The sequence below is a fragment of the Anticarsia gemmatalis genome, chromosome 19 (assembly GCF_050436995.1).
Source record: "Anticarsia gemmatalis isolate Benzon Research Colony breed Stoneville strain chromosome 19, ilAntGemm2 primary, whole genome shotgun sequence".
In the NCBI taxonomy this organism is placed as follows: domain Eukaryota; kingdom Metazoa; phylum Arthropoda; class Insecta; order Lepidoptera; family Erebidae; genus Anticarsia; species Anticarsia gemmatalis.
The window spans coordinates 1,388,965-1,411,972 of NC_134763.1; the positions used below are offsets into that span (position 1 = coordinate 1,388,965).

The 23,008-nt window shown below is 35.1% G+C and overlaps 1 protein-coding gene across 5 annotated transcripts in view; it reads right to left on the minus strand.

Moving 5' to 3' along the window:
- The window catches only part of hth (Meis homeobox homothorax), a 290,065-nt gene that overhangs the window by 158,786 nt on the left and 108,271 nt on the right, over window positions 1-23,008 (minus strand). For all 5 annotated transcript variants that reach the window (XM_076126853.1, XM_076126854.1, XM_076126852.1 and 2 more), the window contains exon 7: window positions 10,072-10,198. In XM_076126853.1, the coding sequence (XP_075982968.1) occupies window positions 10,072-10,198 (127 nt within the window). The remainder of the gene's footprint in view (window positions 1-10,071; window positions 10,199-23,008) is intronic.

Consider the following 23,008-nt stretch of genomic DNA (forward strand, 5'->3'; position numbering starts at 1 on the left):
GTTTTCCAAAATGTTCCCATCATGAGCGTGTGTTTATAAAATATTACACAGCGATTTATTCTAAAATAAATATTCTCTGTTAATTTTAGAAGACACTACGCATAAAACTATTCAACATTACAGAAAAGTTTTTTTATTATATATTTTTATTTATAAATTTACTATCACTTTATTCATAGGATAGCTTAACAAACTCTTATCCATATATTGTTAAACTAGCGCGTTATTTACATGAGATCATCATCAGCCTAGCCTTTCTTCCAACTATGTTGGAGTCAGCTTCCAGTCTCACCGGATGCAGCTGAATACCAGTATTTTACATTACGCGACTGCCTATCAGATCAGCATTTGGTCTTCGTGAGTTGTTTGTTTGTTTGTCGTATGGTTAGTGGTCAACCTAGTGTCAAAGTTGTTCAAGCCGAAAAGGCCTTTGACATGGCTTAACGACTGTTATCTTAATCGACAACAACCGGGACCGACATTTTACGTGCCCTCCGAAGCACGAAGACACCCAGCTCAAATACCACTATGCGGTCACCCATCTATAGAATGACCGCGCCAAAGGTTGCTTAACCCACAGATCGTTTACCGACCGGTGAGCGCAACTGGCTATGAGCGCGTCGTCAGTTAAAAGCTTAAATAACCTTCTATCATTGACATTTTCATGTCAACAGATACAACGAGTTACTTAGTTTAAACTGTCTTTCGTGTGGATAATTAGCAAACACTAGCTATTAAGTTAAATCGATAATTAGTACATTAACATCAATAGAAGAATCTTTGCATGCTTTGCTCTTGACAGTTTGTGAGATGACAGTTGACAGAAAAAAATATGACTAAAAAAATTTTGTGATGATACTATCAATTTTTAATTAAGAACCGAATTTATCGTAGTCCGTTAAAATACACTTTTTATTTAGTTTAAGACCCCTATTTTTTGTTGAAAAATTATGTTTCACATTTTAGAAAATTTTGTGCAACAAAATATTTATAATTTGTAAATTTGACACATACTCTTTATCTCCCGGATAAGATATCCAACAGTTATCTACAAGTAATAAAACATTTGACTACTCATTTTATAAATTTCATCAAAATCGACTCAGTAATTTAGCAACAAAAGTCTTTGTCTCACAGTTAAAATGTAACACGAATAATGTGTAAAGCTAGATTCCTAAGCAAGACTGCATTAAAGTCTAGAAATCTAATTTTCACAAACATTGTAGGCATTTAGTGCATCTAACATAACCTAGTGTTTACATTCCTGTTGCTTGAAACATTCTGACTCTTTGTATGTATGTATGTATGTATGTCTGTATGTATGTATGTCTGTATATATGTTGCCTTCTATCATTGTAGCTAGGAAACATTTTAACCGACTGCCAAAAAGGAGGAGTTTCTTAAATCGATTGTTTTTTCTATTCTATCATTGTAGAAGGTGACGTGTTTAACCGACTTTTAAAAAGGAGGTGGTTATCAATTCGACGCGATTGTTTTTATGTATGTATGGATGTGAATAAAGTAAGTTTGTAAGAACCGTAGCAAGTGGTGTTCTTTGGTCTTTGCTTACCCCTATGGGAAACAGGCGTGTTTATGTATGTATGTATGTATGTATGTATTTACAACATAATAATAGTTATTTCAAAATATCTGGTATTAAACGATAATCTATCGCGACCAGTGTAGCATAAACATATTACATACAAAATTAAAATCTGTCTGTCCGATTTAGATCAAAAACTATCAAATAAGGGTCCCAAAAAATTATAAATTATCGCATCCATTTTATAAAGGGTGAGAATCAACGCTTGTACTGTCACAATGACAAAATGATTCGTCACAATGACAGCTGCATGTGAGAAAGAGATAGCAGATACAAAAACACACGCGAGTGAGTGAGAGGTCCGACAATTGGCGTCGTATGCGCATCTCGAATTTATTGTTAATTTCTGACCTGATTTTTTTATGAATTTGATCCTTGTATGAATGTATTGTGTTTCATACATGTTCATACAAATTATTGAATTGTTTGTTATTTTTTGTATTTAATTCTCGAGTTATTTGTATTATTTGAATTTAGGTACTAGCGTTTCGCCCTGGCTTCGCTTGGTTTAAATAGTTACTTAGTTAAGGAGCTCGTGGCTAAGTTAATAACAGCCGCGCAAATCTCTGAGGTTAAGCTACGCTTATTGAGGTTCTTTGTTCTACTCTATGGATGGGTAACCATCTTATACATATCGAGTTCCTCCGTGTTTCAGAAGGTACGTTTAATGTACCGGCTGTCATTTTCAAAGAGCTTGAAAGTCTGACAACCAGTCTAACCAAGGGGTGTCGTGTTATAACCCAGGTTACTGGGTTGTGGAGGTCAGATAGGCAGTCGCTCCATGTAAAATACTGGTATTCAGCTGCATCCGGTGAGACTGGAAGCCGACTCCAACATAGTTGGAAGAAAAGCTAGGCTGATGTTTACTGAATAAAGAATCTTATAACCAGTTATGATATATTTCAATATCTATACTAATATTATAAAGCTGAAGAGTTTGTTTGTTTTTTTGTTTGAACGCGCTAATCTCAGGAACTACTGGTCCGATACTGAAAATTCTTTCAGTTTTAGATAGTCCATTTATCGAGGAAGGCTATAGGCTATATTTCATCACGCTACGACCAATAGGAGCAGAGTACCAGTAACAAATGTTACAAAAACGGGGAAAATTTTAACCATTCTCTCTTATGTGACGCAAGCGAAGTTGCGCGGGTCAGCTAGTTCCTTATACAAATAGTAAAATAGCGCTACCGTTTATTCTGTTCTTTCATTGTCAAAATTTATTCAAAAAAACAATGTAAGTACATTTGTTCTCTCGCATCTCAGGAACTGACTACACTCTCATTACAGAGCGCTACTGTTCATATTTCCCATAGAATAGACATTCCTAGACCGACCATTTAAACTTGACCTCTCAAAGAGTACCACAAGGGAAAATCTCGGGCCACTTTTGTTCTATACTAAAAATTTGAGGGGTCTTTGTAAAATGGTCGTCTCATTAACATTTTTTGAATAATGAAATATTTATTTAAGTAGTCTATTTGTGTGTTTGTTTGTCTGTTGAAAGGGCACGATGGTAGCGATGTGTCATTTTGTATTTCTTTGTGGATGCAATTGTTTGGTTTCAAAAAATCTAGTGGTATTGGTTATTTAAGAGTTTGAAAATAGGTTAGAAGTTATGATTTATTTTAATTTTATAATAAAGAGCAATAAATCTGTGTTGGTGTAGGTGGACTTTTTAACCGACTTCAAAGAAAGGGGGTTCTCAATTCGACTGTAATTTTTATCATGTATCAAATCTCAAACACCGTACACGTACATACTAAGCTTTTAGGTACTATTTCATACATCATATTTATTTCTTTCTAATTTTCTACAACAATAATTTTAATATACCCGAGAATCAAACTTGGGACTTTACTTATCATAGCTTTTGAATATATTTCTCATATCCAACTCAAAACCTTTTGCATCTACAAATTTTACTATAAAATAATCAAAGCAATACAAAACTATTCCATACATTAAACGAAAAAAAAATCATCCAACAATAGTTTCGTATGTATCGTACACAAACGAACAAACACAATGGACGCGTAAGCTGTGTGATTGTATTTACACCCTTTCACATAACTCCGTGTAATGAACAGATTACGAACTGGGGATGTCATCTTTGTCACTTAAAGCGGCCATGTTGAATTTTTTTGACAGTTTTGACAGATGACATTTGGATAACCTGTTAGTTAAAATTAGGAGAAATTTATTGCGTGTTTTTACGTACATATGTATATAAAATCACGCCTTTTTACAATTAGGGGTAGGAAGTGACCAGATAACTTAGTGATTAAAAATGTTACATATAATATAATTATTATCACTTGTTTTAACGATGAAGGAAAGCATCCTAATGAAATCTTAAGGCCTAGCTCCTCCCTTATTCCGGGAAGACACTTGCCCAGCAGTGTGATAATAACGGGTTAGAAAATATCAAAACGACTGGAAAACTAATTTTACGAGCTTAAAATGTATAGGAAATTGAATCAAGACCATCATATTATGTTCTTTTAGGACAGCCATTACACCTATTAAAACGGTGTAAGTTTTAAATCATTGATGTTAAAATATGATTCAAATCAAGGCTTGCAATCAGTCTCTACATAACCAGACCATGATATATGAACATATAAGACACCAGACCCTAAGGTCCAAACCGCAGATCTCGAAGGAAACGGGAAGCCATACTTATCGTGTTACCAGAATTTTGGTAACCTACCCTCAATGCTCACTGATACTTTTAACATTTTGTTTTACAAAACTGCAAGCTTACTCTTTATAACTTGTTTTATCTCCAGACTTGTTGTTTTTTACATCCATTTTATATAACACTAGCTGACCCGCGCAACGTCATATAAGAGAAAATGGGTTATAATTTCCCCGTTTTTGTAACGTTTTTTACTGGTGCTCTGCTCCTATTGGTCGTAGCGTGATGATATATAGCCTATAGCCTTCCTCGATAAATGGGCTATCTAACACTGAAATATTTTTTCAAATCGGACCAGTAGTTCCTGAGATTAGCGCGATCAAAAAAACAAACAAACAAACTCTTCATCTTTATAATATTAGTATTAGTATAGATTACGGCTTGAAGGTATAGGCAGAAGGGTTTTGGGAATGTTAGTTTAATAGGTAACTTGCCATATACCCGGAAAGGTACGAAACGTCGGGCTATTAGAAAGAATTAGAACAGTCCAAAGGCACTTTTCAAGAATCGAACCCAAATTGGCAAACGTTACATTCTGCGACTTTGTCCAGTGTTTTCACCGAAAAGTTTACTAATGTATAAAGCACAATCTTTCAGGATGTATTTTGACCAAACTCAAGAAGTAGTTATAATCAAAGTGACCATCAATTTGACGAACTCTCTTTTGTCAACCGAGATATTGGGCTTTTTATTCAATTTCGAGATTCCACCGATTAGTTTATCACATAATTACATATCTACACCATTTCTAAAACGACAACACACCTACATTCGTGTAACACAATCGTAATTACAATACCTAAACGTTCAAAGGGCTTTTCCATTTCCAAATGAGCTTCCATCGACCAATCATAATTCGAGGAAAATATAACTTAACGTGGATCTATCACGAGCCACCACGCCCTAAGGGAAGACCCTTACCCTCCACTAATCTAATATTAAACACATTCGGATATTAGATACAAAGTGAGCATTCACAGAATTTAATAAACCTCTCGCTCTAGCTCATAGCTCCGTCTCGCTCCAACATGAATTATTAACAACAGTTTTATGATTACATTTAGCATCGAGTGTAAGTGCGGGTAGGACGTGATACGAAATACGAATGGCCGGTGAAAAATGGCGGGAAAACGTTGCCAGTTAATATTTTATTGGTTTCGATAGGTTTGAGTTATGTAAGTCAGTTGAGGGTTCCGGTAATTTTCAATTCTGTGACTGAAATATTGATAAGGTGTTCCCTAGTGGCTGTTTACTGGTTTACTTCAGTTGCACTTTGTGACGTGTGTGACCGCCATTTTTGTAAGGGATCTATCATTGTCGAGAAAAAATTTCACTTACTTTTATAGTTGTCTGAAAATTGCATTGATAAAACAACTTTTGATCATAGTATAATTAAAAACATGTGTTAAATCAAAATTGCAATACCTAAAGGAGACAGCAAAGTCACTTAATTTATCAAAATTATTAAAACTACCAAGTAAGTACCTACAAGACTTCTTAAACCCTGCAGAAAATGTTATGAAAATAGGATCTTTTTATTTTTCAAAAATAAAAGTATTCAAATCATATCAACCATAAGTAATTTTAATACTTATAGCGTACCAAAATAAAAGTAACTACACTACAAGTCCTTACTTAAACACGAATTCAAGACGCATATCACGATAGAGCGGTCATTCTGAGTCGTGCTCAGAATCCTGAGTGCTGGCGAGAATGTAACGAAACGTCGCACTAACTTAGTTTACAAGTAATGCAATCAATGTCATACTTTCCTAATACTAGTTGATGTACTGTCTTATATTCGCGGGTAAAACCGGGCGATGGGGTAGGCTAGTAAAAGGTTTTTGAGAATTTGTGCTTTTTTAGGAAAATTATTATTAAGTAGAAGCTTAGAAATATCGAATATGTTAGATTTAGGTAAAGTATTTGTGTCACTCTAAAGTACAGATTGTTGAAATTATTGATGTTTAATCGTGCCCAGTATATGGCAATAGACTCGCCCCCTATTACATGAGACTAACATTGATAATGGCGATGTATTTCATGCACCTCTGCCTACACCATTGGGTATAACAAGAGTGATATTATGTATGTATGACATTTTTTTTAAATCTATAAATACCAAAAACGTAATGGAGCCGGAAAAAATAAAAAAGTAAAAAGAGATGGAACAGACGACAACTGACAGCGCGTTCTTATTTTAAAATTTCAGACAGATCACTAATGAAAATCCATATTTAAAACTACAACAACGCTCTGGTAATTTTCGCGCGCGTCGAAAAACATGGCGGAAACAGCGAAAAAAATATACCACCACGAGTGTCACCGATTGACAATTAGCAGAATCATCCCGTCTGATCCGAAATTTTCATCGCATAATTGTCACTTGATAATTGAAAAACGCAATTACGGACGGCGAGAGCGTGAGTTAATTAATATTAAATTCTGAAATAATCGCCCGCCGCCCCCCTCCCCGCTCCCACGAGACAGGGGACGACGACTGATTGAATTATAGGCAAATTTTGAATTTTGAATAATTCACGGGAGTGAGTTAGCCCTTTATGGTAGGAGGGACTGAATTTTTGGTTTAATTAGTCCCGTTATTGTTTTTGGAACGGGTTTTGTGTTCACTAATTGTTTTTGTCATTTTAGCCCCGGTTTTGTTTACTTATCGACTCATAAAAAGCGTGTACATGTATACTGCGTCAACTGTAATCACAAGCCTTTCTTGTAAGTAATAACTGTGACCCAATAACCAGTGATTTATGATATCATCAATATGTTAAAAGCACAATAACTGTTAACTCCTTAACCTTAGATAGTCGCAACTGAGTCATATTATTTTTTTCCACTCGTAGGAGACATCGCCCGGTGACACGGCACGATTTACAATCCGCAACACGTTGATATATTACGCAATTAGTTATTCTCGATGGATAGACGAGAAAAAAAGATAAACCACCCGAGTGGTTCCTAGTTACAGATCAGTACGGACACCGCGGCTACACAAAATTCAATTTGGCCAGCATTTTGCCGCCGCGCCGCGCGACAAACCAAACAATTACACATACGTGTGTCGAAAGCATAATTTTTCCACAAAAACTACGTGGAAATGTGAAAAAAACTGCCGCTGACGCTTTGTTAGTTTTTCGCGCCAACGCGTCGGCCATTTTTGACAGCTGTCAAACGTTGCGCTAGTGATTGCGTCTTTTGTAGTCGCACCTTTTTCGAGACACCGCGGTTTTTTTTGCGTGGAAAAAATTCAAACGTCACACGTGAATATTTAAATGGGAAATATGAATAGTACAATGTGATCCCACACAAATTATGGTGTATAGGAATATGAAAGCGATAAACCGAGATGCATGGGCGATACTGCATCACAATCCTGTCTCATTTCAATACGTATTGTGAGGTCGGCGCTAGTGTCGTAACGTCGTAAGTGCGCGCCGTACGGACACCCATCAGTCATTTACGAATGAATACATGACAATCGATCGAGATACGTAAGGTAACATGTCTGGGGCGAGTGACGAGTGATTCTCGCGCTCGTGACGGATATCCGAACGTTGACAACCGCGGAGACAGCGCCCGCGCACACTTCTTTTTACAAATTTCAAGCAGAAGAAGTTTGACGTGCGATAGTGATGTGACGATGTGGAGCTGTCAGTTTTCAATTGGCTCTCAAAGGGTGTTGACGTGTCGCGTCGGATCTAGATCCCAAGTGCGGACATGTTAATTGTCATATACGAACGTGCGCATAAACAGACCCTTGACATTTGTGTAGCGAGTTTAGAACGGAACCTTCGGGCTGTTCGAAAATATAAGTACTTTAATCGTATATTCCGATGAGAATCGATTACTAAAACGGATACGAGTAGTTAGTGATTTGCAATAGCAAACATCATTAGGTATGTGAGGCTCAGTGGAGCGTCGCTATAGCTCGTAAATGCTGGTTTTTGTGTGGCAACAAGAAAATCATGTTATGATCGTTAAAATTTACATATTCTGATGAGATATCGTCTAATCACACGGTTGAAATTATTTTAATACAACTTTGATGAATAAATCGAGAACTGACTCTAGCGCAATTAAATGTTTTAATGGACTTTCATAATTTAACGATTACTTTTCTTGTAGAGTGTTTCATAGTTTGTGTATAAAAACTAACTCTTTTACTTTATATTCTGTTACTTGATAGTAAATGTAAATAAAGGGTTCATTATGAAAAAGTTCGTTACACATTATTGCTGTAAGTGTATGATAGCTTCAAGCCAAGTCCTAAGAAATGATATTGTTCAAAACTATTTGCATAAACCCTGCTTCATGGAATTGAACCCGAGGCTTCGTGACCGACAGTCGCAAACTCCCTCAGACCACAAGAAAATCAGTGGTCTTGAATGTTAGTAAACATACGTAAAATTACGCTAAGTCTTCCTATAGGAGTATCAGAGATATGCAGATACCAGAGAACTTCCAATCAAAATCAAAATCATAATCATAATAATTTAGGTCAAATATTGACACTTATGATAGTCGTTACAATTACTGAATCTACCACTAGCTAGGAAAGGGGGTAGAGCCTTATGAGAAGAGCTAGCAAGAAGCTTAGTACTATTATACAATACAATTTACGAAATAAAGGATATTTCGAATTGAATTTGAATTGATCCAGTGTAAAAATTGAAGAGTAAATAATTACTTTAATACTTAACCCGCACTTGGCCAGCGTTGTAGACTCAAGGCCTAACCCCTCCCTCATTACGGGAAGACACCCTTGCCCAGCAGTGGGACATTAACGGGTTAAATTTATATAATTTAAATAATTACTAGCTATTTTTAATAGCTCTATCATATCTATAACTACGGCACAAGTCTAAAACGAATGCCTGACCAAGTGGCATTTATTCGCAAAAAAATATAATTTATCGATCAATAATGTTCAATTATGTTCAATGTGTTTAACAACCTGTGTTCTAGGTGTTAAACAGTACAAACAAACGGACACACATAATTTACTCCTTCCGTAATTATTTAAGTAAGCATTTCCTTTGAAATTTAGTTGTCTATGTCAGTTCAGTAAGGCATTTGATGGAATGCTACTAATATTATAAATGCGAAAGTTTGTAAAGATAGATGTATGTTTGTTACTCTTTCATGAAGAAACTAATGGACGGATTTTAAAGAAATTTGGTACACTGATAGCTTATAACCTGGATTAACACATAGGATATTTTTTGCACAGGGAAATCTTTTCACGCGGTCTAAGCCGCGAACAGAAGCTAGTGGTAAATAAACTATGGTCTCTGTCTACCCCTATAAGAAAAATACCGGATTTTATGTATTAAAATTTAAGCATTTAGCTCGTATTAAAGTACTTGTTATTGACAGTTGTCATAGCAACGCATGAATTAGGCATACGGTCGAAAGAGTATTCTGAAGGTAGTATGCCCAGGCGCATTCAAGGATTACTGGATAGAACTTGTCTTTGATATGGCAAAGATTTGCTGTGAGAAATATAGTATCTTAATAGGCTAAAGAGAAAGCCATAGTCTTAAAATAAGGAAGTTTAGTAAAGGTAGTTTTTACCCTGCCGTTATGAGGAAAGTACTTTGAAATATTGCTGTAATTTGTACTTAAAACCTAAAACACAATCTATGTCCTGTCATATGGGATGCCAAGAGTACCGAAGAACTGTCATGATAGGTAACTCTTGGCACCTTATGCCAAAAGGTACTAGGATATCAGAACATAGTAAGAGGCTTACCTGGATCTGTCGCGTCGAGGGTCTGCGGCGGGGGCTGGCTGAGGGGGCCGGGGGTGCCGCCGGAGCCCGGCGAGCGCACGTCGTCGTTCACCGCGCCGCCGTACGAAAGCGACGATGATGGAGGTCTCTGTGGACAATACAGTACAGTAATGAGAGCCTGGTACTTCGAGAGGAGAAACACAAAAAAATATTTAATTATTTCCCTTGTATGAAAAGTCGCATTTGTCCTAAAGCTAAGACGAGCGATTTTGATAAACCTAGTAGGTAGCCATTGAGATATTTTATAAAAAATATGATCAGCGCCTTTAGTGTGGTCCGTAAGAACTATTTTCTGAAGGTAGTCAGGTGTTCTGTTTAGTTATGCACATCCATCCAAAAGCAATAGGGCTGTCCTTGTGGCGCTGCCGATGGTGTAACCATGTTGATCATGCGGTCTCTAGTTCGATTTCCAGGTCTGGCAAGCTTTTTTTCTAATTTATATCCAAGTATCTCTCAATACTAATGTATTAACGATTTTAAACTCTCGCGACTATAACACATAATATTATAATGCAACGGGTCTTAAACGCGATTCAAAATTTAAGGTTACCTTATTTGATCACGTTTCAACCGCGTATAAGACCCGTTGCATTATAATGTTATAATACTAATGTATTTCAAACCCTTCTGTACACCTCTGAGTATAACAGGCGTAATGTAATGCATGTATGTATCTATCGGTAACTAAAGAGAATTCATAAAAAATCGAAACGCAGGACCAAAATCGTCGAAGAAGACATTGACTCACCCCTCAAGAGAGAAGTACCGCAGACGAAACAACGAGATAAACGTTGTTTTTATTACAATTATTCAATTAAACATAATTCGCCGTCTGATAGCGTCCAGTGGGGCGAGACGTTCAGCCGAGCGCAACTAAACGGGACCAAAAAAACTAATATTTATTGGACCTTTGTAAAGACTAACAATTTTGGGTGATTGGGACACTAAATTAGGGAAAATGGGTCCCATTTTTGAAGAAATCTTTGTCAAAGTCTGCTATAAAAACTGTTTTTAGAAATGACAGAAATTCAGCTTTTCTAGCTAAGAAACTGAGATGTACTGTTCGTGTATTAAATTGCAAAACCATTTACAGAAAAGTCGCCTTTTCATACAGTTTATTTTCAATACATAGAACTATATAATTTCAATATCTCCTCGAAACAAATATCTGTATGGTCCATAGAGAACGATGAAAGATGTAGTATTATGCATTTTTTTTTAAGTAACAATTAGTGCCTTTGTTACCTTTTATAAAGTGAATCAGAAGCTAACACTACATCCAGTATTAAATTTACTCAAGAATTAGTTTTTGACCAAAAAGTCTACCTATATTTAAATCCGGGTCTTAAACTATCTTCATCCAAAATTTTATGAAAAAAGCTTCAACTGTTTAGTCTTGAAAGCGTAACATACATACAGACAGAACTTCGCATTTATGATATTAGTACCAGATAGCTTTCGTTCGGCTTGAACAACTTTGACACTAGGTTGACCACTAACCATACGATAAGAAGAAGCACCATGTAACGAACAAAAGCCTTAAAATATAAGTAAACAGGAATTAAATTATATACTAAAGTTAGACTTATAATCCAAGATTTCCTTGTTTCATAACTGGACCATTAGTGTGGCAGGTGTGTGCGCATGCGATAATGTTAGCTTGGCGTGCGCGCCGCCTCATTACCGCCCGACCGCTTCCGAAATGTTACGACAATAGCCGAACACTTTCGATTCGATACTAATTGGATTTAGGTGGCAATTTTTGAAGAAATGATAATAAATAAATAAATTTAACCCATTAATGTCCCACTGCTGGGCAAGGGTCTCCTCCCGTAATGAGGGAGGGGTTAGGCCTCGAGTCCACCACGCTGGCCAAGTGCGGGTTGGGTGATGATAGGTGGGAAGAAATGATAATAGTAAACTTTTTTAAAAAATAAATAAATATTATTGGACAACTCACACACGGTCATTTGATTCCAAACTAAGCAGAGCTTGTACTATGGTAACCAAATAACTAATAAACATACTTATATACTTCTAAATATATACTTATATAGATAGATTGACAACCAATCATAAAATTATAAAACATATTAATTCTTTTGACTCGGGATTCAAACCCACGATCATATAGGCAATCGTTAGTAAACTATTTTATATTTTAATCGATCAATTAAACACTACAATACAATTTCTATTCATATCTCAAAACATTCGAAATATACAAAAAGATTGATTGATCGCTACTATTTACCCCTTACCGGTAATTACCGAAAAAACGCATGTTAATTACCGACGGTATTACCGCTCGGTAACTGGCTATCGTTAGCGTTACTTGACGTATTGTACATTTAATTTAATGACGGTTGTAATCGCTTTTTGTATGTATGTATGTATGTGATAATTTAAACTTTCTCAAGCTTTGCTCTTGTGTGTGTTAAAATCTATGGTTTGGTAATTAGTACGTACGATTGTATGATTTAAAGTAAATACATTTAACCTTGAAATCGGTGGTTTGTGGCTATTTTCTAATACATAAAGTTAAACGCCGAATACTGTGCTCTAGTACAATATTTGTATGTCTTAAAAATACTGTAAATTGTCAAAAATGCGACCATTTTATGCTTGAGATGGTTAAGGATACAGTTTGACTTAAAAATACGACGAATTGTGAAAAATGTGGCCATTTTAGGCCACAAAACCATTCATTGGTTTTAGATAGATACGTTTTGAAACTTATCTACGATTTTTCATTTCATATAATAATATAAAACCATAGTCAATATAAATTTGACGTTTCAAACTTTTAATCAGGTTACCGCCAAATTCGCTCTCATACAAAACGAACGCTAGAATTCCTATTTCAAAAATAGAACGCGAGCATTCAATAATCATTAGCGCGCCGTACGCGCAGCAGATGTTAGGGATAATGCTCACTTTTCATTTACGCGATCAGTTTGACGTGCTCGCTCTAATTGATACTATGTTTTTGTTACATTCGGATTGAAATAAATAAATGCAGTTTTAGCTATATTTGTAGTACTATTTTTGACTGATTGGCGATTCTGGCTTTATGCCTTATTTGACAACAACACAGTAGTAAATAAAATGTATCTATAGTATACGCTATAGTGTTAAGAGTAGTAAACTAAGGTTTTAGTTAATTTGATAGAACTACTTTTTACTACGAAAATAATATGAGGGAAAGTTTAATGCGAGATGCTCAATAAAATAGTCTTAAAATGTGCCTTTTGCTAAGATAAAACCTTGTATGTATACTGTAAATTGAACCTACATAGTTGCGTCTTTGGACTTGTATACCCGCTAGATAGCCTTTGACACGACCTAAAAATTCTTCAGCAGGCAACATTTAGAGACTTTACTGTAATCACCAAAACATAAATAAGACAGATAACTATTGAAAGAAAAATCTTGCTTTAAACCTTTCTCAGATCGTTAGCCGATAACGAGTGCATATGAAAGCTATATCTTGAATAAAGTGTGCTAAACTCAGTAGCCGTTACCATAAGATTATAGTCGTACACAATGACTATAATAGAGATTGATGAGCAGATATTACAACGCTAATAACGTTCTGTGAGTATGCAAAATGGCACACCTGTATATTAATTATAATCATTAAAGCAATCATCTATCCTTATACATGGTTAAGTTAAAAATAATTTTTAAAAAGGCTTAATAATCTTCAGCAATTCATATCAAAGATTAAAACGCGATATAAATTTAATTACATAGTTTGGATCTAAAAGAATGAATGCGTAAAAGAAATTCAGCCTTTATTCTAATTATTTTGAATATCGAAAGGGAATTCGATTCGAAGATCGAATCTTTAGCGGTTCTGTTTTGTTAGCGGCCAGCAAGTTAATTCCCACGTACAATTCGAAATTTAAATTTAATTTCGAATTTGAATGCGTTGGTTCAGTGGTCGTAGGCGCGAGTTATAGACGTGAGGTTCAAAGTTCGATTACAAATAACAGGAAGTAATGTTTAGAGAAAATTCTTGTGTACTTCGTTAAAGATACAAGTACTTGTTAGCAACATCTTTGGTATCTAAGAAAATGCAACAAAGGTAGTACATTATGACCGATCGAAGCACCTATATACCAAAATCTTTTTGTACGATAAGGTTAATTTATTGTAAAAATATATGTACATATTTTTACAATAAATTAATTCCAATATTCCATTGGTCCTCATAAACAAACACATTCTTTAGGTAAAAACAGTCAACATAATCTATCTATTCAACAATAGTCACAAAAAATAATTTAATACGTTATATGACTTCACAACAACGGCCATTTCCAAAACGCATCACAAATCTATTCACCCAATAAAAAAGTAACTATCAGAACACCTGTTCGAAATTTGAATTGAATATTAACCCTTCAACCGCATTCTTCGCGATGTAATTGAACACCATTTGGCAGCCTTTGATATCGTTCCAATTTCAAATAACGAATAGTCAGCCATTATGCGATTAGTATAATCGAGTCACAATCGACTAACGTTTGACATTCGAATTAACTTCATAATCGAATTGGTAATCATTTGATTTTATGTTATGTAATCGTGATTATTAGTTAATATGATTGACTAAATTGCGTTCTATGGTAGATGTTACTTATTAATACTTTATATACAGCTGTATATTGGCAAAATTAATACTTAGAAGCCTGCTTTTACACTATATTAAGAAAAAATATCCTTATTTCGCTTAAAAATCAAGGGATTGTTTACATACTGAAGTTTTATCCAAAAGTTTAAAATTAATTAAGTATTATATTTGCGGAATTTTCTTTGATTTAAATAACCTAACCTTATGACTTGCATTAATTAGCTTCTAATATATAAATAAATCTATGAATACGCACGCTAACTGCCTTACTTATAAAAGTCATGTAAGCACTGATTAAATATACAAGGTTTTGATACTTTCAACCAATTTTAAAACTTACACGACATTTAATAAGAAAGTTAAACCTCCTATAATTGAGAAGATAAGTTACTTCTAAAATGAGACAAAAAACTCTCTAACTCAACTTCATACTAAGTCCAACAAAAAATCGACTAAAAATATATCGACTAATTAAACACAACACTTCGACAGGAAGCGGGTGTAAAGTCTCGCATATGTCAGTCGCGGATCATTACATTATGTTATTATAACAATATTACAAATGTTACATTATTACTGTTATAACAATGTCCATGCGACGTAAAGGGAGCAATTTTGTGTCGTTAGCGAATTTCGTTACTCGACTAAGTATGTAATCGATTTACCCCCGGTTTCTGAGATACATTTAGTGGTAGTTTATCTATTCAATAGCGTTTAAACTCATATAAAACGCTTTTGAATAGTTAAACTAGCGCTAAATGTGCTCATAAACCCGGGATATGTGATCGATATTTTTATGGATAATGTTTTTTTTTCCAAATTTTTAGTAAGAGTATATAAGTTGTTATTTTACAATACTATTTGAACGTCTATCTAAGAATTACATATATTTCATTGATACGTAGGTATTTTATTTGTATGACAAGATGTATGGATGTGAATGAGACAAATTAATTTTGTAAGGATCGTACCAAGTGGCGTTCTTTGGTCTCTACCTGCCCCTATAGGAAAAAGGCGTGATATTATGTATGTATATTTTACTAATTCAAGTATCTTTAAAAATTTAACCCTAACATACTTTTGACCAGAATCAAATTATGTATTAAAGTATTTAGTGAACAACAAATAACACTACAATGCTCACAGCAGTTTGAAGCATCAATTATTTTTGTACAAACAAATCAATACGCACGCACTCGCAGGGTTAACTTTGGTTAAGAAAACAAAACGGTACTGGCGGTTAGGGCTGTCTAAATAATAAAATATATTTATTTTTCTAGCTCAAATACTGGTGTTTTTTTTTTTTAATTTGAAATAGCAATATTAGTAGTAATTTGAATAGTAAATAACTACTTAACTATAAAGTAATAATATTAGTAGTTATAATTTTGAAGTCAGTGGTAATATTTTTAAGATAGTAATACTGATTTATTCAAAATAGCAGTAAAAAAACTCAATTTTAAAGACCGTTTTCAAATAAAATATTTTCGCATCATATACTTACGTACACAAAATCAAAAATTTGCACTTAAATAAATAAATCAGCTATGTACACTGCGTGAATAATATATTTTCAACTATGAACATACATACAACTAAAATAAACCTCAAAAAAAAAACAGTAATAGCAAAACAAACAGTACATTTAACAACCCTACAAGGACCCCTGAATCAACCCGTCAGACGCACGCTCGCGATGAATTAAATCCAAAACAATTCGTAAAAAGAACAATAGGAGGGTAGGCACAAAACTTCCAGCTTGTACCGCAAGGCGCGGGCGCAGCCAGGTGGGAGGACTAGTCACAACGGTCAGAGGTAACGCGATATGTCATTGTTTTTCAATTTGAATTTTTATTTTTTTTAAATCGAACGCTTTATTTGAATTTAGAATGGAATATAACGGAAATCGATGTAGGTACTTGGTTAAATTATAATAGGTACGTATTTTGTGTGTTTGTTACTCCATCACGCTAAAGCTGTTCGATGGATTTTGATGAAATTTGGTATAAGTACAAATAGTCTAGTCTGGATTAATACATAAGATACTATTTATAGTATTTACCAAGGAAATCTTTGTGTTATTATTTTCTTAGTCGCGGAAAGAATCTAGTTTACGCATATTTTTTTATACTTTTAAAGTACTAATACACACATATTGAAATATTCATAGTAAAAATAAATTAAGCTTCAAGTAGAAGAAGCGTATGTACATTCCTATAGAAAAACCATTGTATTTAGTATAAATAAGTCTTCTTATTTTTTAAATAAAAGCATATACGCTATCTCTTTCCCTCCTGAAAAAAGGTAAAAACAAAAGCGTTTCATGAAGACACATGGCAACTTAAGATGACACAATAGTAAACTTTCATTTACACTGATTAATGGTAATGGAAAAGTCGGATACAACCTCCCGGAGGGCCGGGGGAGGGAGAGGGCGTCAAGATTTGCACTCAGTCTCTATCAACCAACATGGAATGCGAAGTAAAGAAAAAAACCTTTAATGACGACTTACTAGAAAATTACAGGAAATAAGTATTTTATTTACGAAAATATTTAGTTTTAATGATAAAAAGATTTGCAAATTTTACAGAGAGATGAAACAATTATTACGAATATTTGTTGAGTATGGGATTCGAACCTACACCACTCGCAGTGGTCATTACAAGTCTGAATCAAATTCTATTAAGTAGGTATATAGCAAGTTCAACTTAAACTCCACTAAGCGATCCATCCATATAATGTCCGCGCCAAGGTTCTTTAACTCACTGATCAGTTATCAAACAATTTTAGTAGTAATATTGTCGTAAAAGAAACAAAAACTTACAAGTTTCAGCATTGCGTTGTACTAGAATAGCAAATACACCCGCACTTGGCCACAATAACAATAATCTTGGTGTTGGGATCAAAGCCCAGACAACTGACGGGTCTCTTGTTTGGGAGGAGACCCTTGCCCAGCAGTGGGACAATCATGGGCTACAAAAACCGAATGTGTAGAACCAAGTATATCAAATTATTAATTTTTAAATTTATATTACAGAACACGTTTCCTAGTTTTATGGGTTCTTTTAATAACTTCACGAATTAAATAAAATTATTCCTTTAAGTTTATGATTTTCATAGTTCTTGCATTTGAATAAGGTTTTATAGTTTTTTTCTATTTACAGTAAAAAAACTGTAAATCTTAATAAATATTCACGCAATAGCACGTACGCTTGCAGTGTTGGGTTCAAATCCCGGGTCATAAAGTTGCGAGTAGCTAAACTAAATGTAGTGAATCAGAAAATTTTACAAGCATTAAAAAATTTGTATTTAATTAGTCTTCAAACATTGAAGTGTCTATCTATCTTACGCTACCACGACTAAATTGCTAAACCGATTTTCATGAACTTTAATTCGTAATTAAAGACGAAGAGTAATTCGTAATAAAATCGTAATTAAAGACTGCGTTCGAACAAGGATTAAATTTTTCAAAATTTATACAAATTTTACCCATTAACGTCCCACTGCTGGGTAAGGGTCTCCTCTCGTAATGAGGGAGGGGTTAGGCCTTTAGTCCACCACGCTGGCCAAGTGGACTTGGGGACTTTGCATGCCCTCAATATACTATATCGAAAAATATCCTCAAACGGGAGTCAAACCAGTTAATTTGCGACACTTTTCCCAAACATTATTTTCCTCCATCAATATAATTAAGTTCTGCCGCCCTGCTATTTGGTCGCCATTTGCAAAAGCGTCGCGCGCGCACGTGTCGGTGTCAAATGACGTGGGAACCGAACCGGGAACCGAACCGCCACTCCCTGATTAGCTGCTCTCTAGAGAATCGCGGAAATAGTATTAGCTATTATGAAGTTTATGTAACAAACCCGCCGACAATTGTTGGCGAATTTTCAAAGACAATGTCAGCGTGTAATCAAAATTTGAGTTTTTTTTTTGTTGGTTTACAATTATTGAATCTAATAGATGGTCCTAAATGTTAGAGTGATAAACACAATGTCCCAGGTTGTATCCGGGTGGTGTGTTTTTAGTATTCGTGACTTTGAGTAGAGGTTCGATTCCCAGAGAGTTCAAAAACTAATGTCGCTTTTAAAATTGCACGTTTGGCGCAGTGGTTTAAGCGGTCACCTCGCCGCAACAACCGTAGCGCCGCGTGTGGTGGGTTCGAATCCCACCCAGGACAAATCTTTGTGTGATGAGCACGAGTATTTGTTCTGAGCCTGGATGTTAATGTATCTATATAAGTATGTATTTAGAAGTATATAAGTATGTTTATCAGTTATTTGGTTACCATAGTACAAGCTTTGCTTAGTTTGGAATCAAATGACCGTGTGTAAAAAAAAAAAAAAAAAAAAAAAAAAATGATTTTCAATTTAAATATTTGGTGTCGTACACTTAAGAAATGTACCAAAATGCTTGCAAAGTACCGAAATACATACAAAACATAAGTTAGTATATAAGTTAACTAGCTGACCCGCGCAACTTCGCTTGCGTCACAAAGAGAGAATGGGTCAGAATTTTCCACGTTTTTGTAACACTTCTTACTGTTACTCTGCTCCTATTGGTCGTAGCGTGATAATATAAAATATGCTTTTTTTTCACGAAAATTATTTATATCTCTTAAAATAACGAAATCGCGCTAAGGCATATCCGCCATTAAAACAGTTGCCATGACAACGGATTTTTGTTAATTCAGTGTCATAATAATATTGATTATAATTAGCGATTTCGTTCGCCACCTAAATTTTCCCGGGAAATGCGTCATTTTCCCGGGGTAAAAAGTAGCCTATGTCCTTTCTCGGGTATCAAAATATCTCCATACCAAATTTCATGCAAATTGGTTCAGTAGTTTAGGCGTGATTGAGTAGCAGTCAGACAGACAGACAGACAGACAGAGTTACTTTCGCATTTATAATATTAGTATGGATGGTGTGACTTGTTCTGCGTGCCCCCATGGGAAAGAACCATGATGTTACCATAGAACAACGTACAATATGTCAATCATCTCCAAAAATCCAAGATGGCGGCCGTAACATGTGTCTAACACATTACAAACGATTTTTTCCATCACATCTGTGCTCGCAAAAAAACTTTCACTTCCAGGAATCGAAGCCACGACCCACGGAACGCTGAGTCAGATTTCCTACTGTTTTTATATACATTCTGTTATTTAGAAATAATCTTTGAAATAAAGTAATTTGAACACATTTTCTAAATATCAATCAGCACTCTAACCCAGGAATCGAATCTGATGACTCCTAATGTTTCACATCACGCCAGTTATACCCGAAAGTACGGGCAGATGAGTTAGAAATACACTGATATTTCGCCATTTACAATGTTAGTCTCATGTAATATGGTACGAGTCATTTGCCATATGCCAAGGCCCTATTGGGTTACTATTGAAAATAATCTAATGAAGATTTTGTAAAGATCAATAACACTTTGCCAGATCAGGAAATCGAACCCGGAATTTCATGCTCAACAGTCAACTCGTTTTAAAAGACAACTCCCGCACTAAGATCTTGTGTCGCGGGGACTTTTACAAACATACAAACAACCGGCACAAAGAACAATCAGACACGAAACAATTATTTGTGGATCACACAAATAATCCCATGTGGGAATCGAACCCACGACCTCCCGGCGCAGTGATACTGGCGTGGCGACTTAAACCACTGCGCCTCGGAGGCAATAAAAAAAATCACGCAGGCAATCAAAATTAATATTTTCTGTCAATTAGTATTCTTAAACAATTCTTTAGCCAAATACGATACAAGCTCATATACTAAATTATATAATAAAACTGTTTGTCTGTACGTCGAGGGCAGTTTTTATAGTGTTTTAATCAATGCTAGTTATGCGTACTTTTTATTGTCAAACGTGACCAACATAGTTATTATGGCGCCTATAACTTTACATATTCAATATATTTAGTTTAGTTTGTCTGACTGTTTGCTTGTTTTTGTATTAATCTAGCTGTATTTAACTAACATAGTGTCCAAATTAAAAGTCCCCAACCCGCACTTAGCCAGCGTGGAGGACTTGAGGCCTAACCTCCTCGTTTGGGAGGAGAGCCTTGCCCAGAAGTAGGACAGTTATGAATTATAAACACCTATTTCAGTTAACAACTATTTGACAGCCATGCTGTACATCGTTTGCTGTCTTAGAATATAGTGATTAACATGCAACGTTAAAGCAGCAATGTACTGAATAGTGACCATCAATTTGACGTAATTGTCAACTGAGATACGTAATATCCTCTACAAAGGTCGGGTCGTACTACTAGCTGTATTTATGCAGGCAAATCCAGTCGTCAATACTAGTTAACAAACAAAATTATTTATGGGGAAACGAAACCCATAAGTCAGTGACCGCATGGGAACATGACACCATAAGTTTACGTGATGCCTGCACATATGATTATCATATTTTAAAGATTATTTTCGAAGAATCCACGATTATTCTACGTCGTCCATAGCCAGTTGCGCTCACCGGTCGGTAAACGTGTGTCAAGCATCGCGAGGTCGTTCCTTAGATGGGTAAGCTTAGTAGTATTTGAACTGAGCACCTCAGCTCTGTTTCTGAGGCACATTTAGCGGTAATTTATCTGTTCAATAGCGTTTAAACTCAAATAAAAATAACAGTTTGCAAAGATAAACTACGGCTAAATGTGCCTAAGAAACCGGGTATCAATATTTTAGAGGGCACGTAGGATCCAGTTGTTGTCAATTAAAGATTGTTAAGCCTTTTCAAAAGATTCTCAGGCAGCTTGGACAACTTCGACACTAGGTTGACTACTAACCATACGACAAAAAAAATACTAATTATTTCTGTTGGTGAAAACATGGTGATGAAACATTGCATGCCTGATTAAAAATCAGGCATGCAATGTTTCATCACCAGTGTTTCATCAGTTCTTGATTGAAAGACCAGCCATTGGACTAGCGTGGTGGACTCAAGGCGCCTCTTTCCTTCCTGGGGGAGACCCTTACCCAACAGTGTTAAAGTACTAGTTCTTCTTTGTCTTCTACAACTACGACTACTAGTATCAATGTGTGGTAAATTTGCATACATAATTAAATTTTGATAAGTATTTAGCATAAAAAAAATGTTGTAAATTTTGATTGTGTGTTAATCAAACGATTTAGTGTTGATACAAAATAATTTATCGCTTTAATTTATTAGAAGGGGTTTCCGTGCTGCGGAGGGCACGTTAAAATCTGGTCCAGGTTATTGTCTAACATTCGTTACGATATGTCAAAGGCCTTTGGGCGGCTTGAACAACTATGACACTAGATTGACCACTAACCATGCGATAAAAATAAAGTTGAGTCTTTTTTCAAAGGTATTTCTGAATAAACCAGGAACTTAGTACTAAAAATAGACCTAGAACTCAGGTCTTAGACATAAAAGAGCAATAACATATACCAAGGCTTAATTAAAGGTATATAAACGATACAAAATAAACAGCGTAACTACCAGGGCAACAGAAAATAAAAGGAGTTAACGATTATAGATTATAAGAGCTATGCATTTTTAATTAATAGTCTGTGCTCTAGGCGTGAAAATGCATGTTGCCTTTGCCTATACAAAAAAGTTGGAATGAAAACCTATTATTATGTAAATTAATGTTATTTTTTTCTAATTTTTTTTAACATGGCGGCGGTTAGGTTTTTTTATTTTGTTAATATTTTGACGGTAAACAATGAACTGAAAATGTAATTCAATATATTTTACTATATCTGAGTTAACTTATGTACGAAACATAATGTTAAAGCAATCTTAAAGTCGTAATTTGTGAAAGTCTTAAAAACTTTTTCAAATGTTTCCTATCGAGTCATTTAAACGTCTTATACTTAGAATAAAACCTAGAAATTCCTTCCTTAACAGTCTTCCTACATTCTAAAAATATGTCAACCAATTTAAATATCTAGAAATCGTCTCTAACTATCCATTAAGTTTTTAATAGGCGCCTTCGACTAACAAAGCCGTCCTGGACTGGTCCGGGCAAAATTAATATAGGCTCATTTAGTATGCAAATAGTGTAGCCTGGCCCTTATCTGCGTTGTCCGCTCCGTTCAATCAATGTGTCCTTTACCGCCGTATCTCTGTGCAATCTTACTCCTTGCGTCTCATGCCGCCCTGGTACATAGATTTATTGCGCTAAGATATCATTAACAGTGTTTGTTTATCTATTTTTGTGAGTAATTGACTGAAAAATGTTAGATTAGTTTGTTATTGATTTACAATTTAATATTTTAA